At 48.4% G+C, this 2506-nt stretch overlaps 1 protein-coding gene across 1 annotated transcript; it reads right to left on the reverse strand.

Annotated features, from left to right (window-relative positions):
- Positions 1-623: 623 nt before the first annotated feature.
- LOC103983443 (B3 domain-containing protein Os02g0683500-like) lies at positions 624-2209 on the reverse strand. The gene is made up of 2 exons (XM_009400655.3): positions 2028-2209; positions 624-1875 (listed from the first exon to the last, which is right to left on the reverse strand). Exon 2 carries the CDS (start codon positions 1873-1875, stop codon positions 838-840), a length of 1038 nt encoding a protein of 345 aa, XP_009398930.2. The 5' UTR covers positions 2028-2209; the 3' UTR covers positions 624-837.
- Positions 2210-2506: the final 297 nt, after the last annotated feature.

Consider the following 2506-nt stretch of genomic DNA (forward strand, 5'->3'; position numbering starts at 1 on the left):
ATTAGGGAGAGAAAAAAACCTAAAAGTTTAATGCAAAAAATTAGCACAATAAGATCATATTCAGGTACCAAAGTACAGACCTCAATTCTCAGAGTTGGCTTCTCAAGTGACAAATTCACATGAATGAAAGTACCAGTTATTCTTCTACTCATTTTGTAAGTTATTTTTCCTGAGTACATAGTACATACATGAGGCAACCAATTCAACCATCAAGATTCCACACACAACTTTATATGGCAGCACAGCCAGTGTCAGCCAAAGCCGCATAGAAAAGCTTACACCCTCATTTATAGTTCAGTAGAACAAATAATTTTTGTTTATGATGCCATAAAACAAGCCTGTTTTATGTTTGTGTGAAGTGCTTGCATATGTTTGTGTGATGATACATATTATCTTGTCAAAGGATGCACAACAGGCAAAGAAGAAATCAAAGTGGTTTAAAGATGTAGAAATGGTAGGAGGAGATAGATTTAACCTTTACACCTCCATTTCCATGCATTCGACTGCTCGAGACACATCAGAAGATAATATGAAACCCTGAAATAGCTCGACACAAAAAATAAGAGCCTTCGAAGGAATAAAGGATTGCAGTAGGTGATGTGTAGTATTGCAATCGGTTTGAGCAAACTAAAGCAAATTCCTGCAGTTCCACAAACTGAAATCTTGCTTTAATGAACTCAATATTGCTAAAGAGAAGATTATGGAGACTAAAAAGAAAAAGGAAAAATGAATTTACTACGAATACATCCCTCTAGTCTTCCATGACAGTTCAGTATGCGTCTGTATTTGCTCAGGAGGGTGACGATGACGTCCTTTTCTTATACTGTACCTCCTCGATCACAAGCCAAGATCCAACGTTAAGTGCTGCTCCTTGCTCGTTGATGACGAAGCTGCCGAGGACTCCGTGCTCCCACGTGGGAACGGAGGGAAGGGATGCGGAGAGCACGTCCGCAACCGCCGCGCACTGGGAGATCGATCAGCAGGAGCTCCGGGATCGTCTTGCGTCTCGGGGCTGTCAAGGTTCACGCCGAACAGCCTCACGCGCTTGGCTTCAGCCTGGTTGTGGAGGAGTGGCTGCGAATTGAGGACTAACGGCGGGGCGCTGCCGCTGTCATGTTGCACCCCAAGCTGCGGTGGTGCCCCTGCCACCGACGATCCGAAGAAATGAAACTGATCTGCGCTAGTGGTGCCGGAGATCATGGTGTCGTAACCGAAAGCAAGGCGGTGATGGTAGTGCCCTGCTCCCGGAGGGACGAAGAACCGGCCGCCCCATGGTCCTAATGGCGGCGTTAAGGATACTCCCGTGAGTGGTACCAGTGGCGGCAGCCTGGGTATGTCATGGTTCTCTAGCCGCGGCTTCCAGTCTATGTAGAGGTGGTCGCTCCCGGACTCGCCCACACCGCGGCCAAAGGAGACGATATCCCCGGCATCGAGCCTCTTCTCCTTGACAAAGCGGCTCCAGCCCTTGGTCATGACGTAGCTCTGGCTGCTGTTCCAGTAGGAGTAGCGGAAGCGCCACGACTTCCCCGTCCGGTCTTCGAAGCTCAACAGTAGCCCCTTCTCGTTCGCTGCCAGGTCCAGCGGGAAGTACTTCTCGGCGTGCTGCTTGGGGATCACCAGCCGGTTCAGCTTGCCGACGTCGCTCGGCGTGACCACCTTGTCGAACATGTGCTCCTTCTCCGTGAAGAAGTTGCTCTCTCTGCGGCCACCGCCGGTGCCGTTGCTTGCGCTATCGGATGGACCAACATGCCACCTGAAGGCAGAAGATATCGGTGGCGTCGAGGAGGAGGAAGAAGATAAAGGACAAAGGGAAGGATGCTTGGATTCTTCCCCTATGATATAGAAACCATCTCTTCTTCCGGTCGTGAACTCCATCTGATACGCATCAGAAGATGAATCTGCAACTAGTAACTACACTAACCACTACATATTCATTCACCATGAAGAATTCATCTATTTCTTTTCTGTTCTTCATCTGACGTCTTTTATCAAGGAGAAAGAATCAAAGGGGTGGGAGAGATCGGTACCTTCAGCTTTGACTACAGAGAAGAGATACAGAGATTAGTCAGGTTCTCGTTGATTTCCATGGAAGGGTTGATGAGATATTGTCTGTGTTGGATTGGCTTCGTGAGCTGTTTGTTTCTGCCCCTACTGACTGCCTTAGAAGGTTCCCAGAAGAAGGCTGAGAGATAGGGTATTCCTGCTTCCCATAAACCAGAGAGAGAGAGAGAGAGAGAGAGAGAGAAGGGAAAGGCAAGAGAGTAAATGGTGGCTCTTTCAAGGGAGTAAGAGAAAGGGAAGGGTGGGGGGGGGGGGGGAGGGGTCCATGAATTCTCTGGTTGAGCTCATGTGAGCTTGTCCTTCGCATCCTAGGGAAGTTTCAGACCTTTGGCTTTGTCCAAAGCCCCCCAAAAGTGCCAGTTGCTCTGCATATCCAGCAGCCCTTACCCTGATTTGTCAATATGTTCCAAAAATTACCCATACATGCATATTACCCTAATCAGAA

This window comes from Musa acuminata, chromosome BXJ3-4 (assembly GCF_036884655.1).
Source record: "Musa acuminata AAA Group cultivar baxijiao chromosome BXJ3-4, Cavendish_Baxijiao_AAA, whole genome shotgun sequence".
Classification (NCBI taxonomy): domain Eukaryota; kingdom Viridiplantae; phylum Streptophyta; class Magnoliopsida; order Zingiberales; family Musaceae; genus Musa; species Musa acuminata.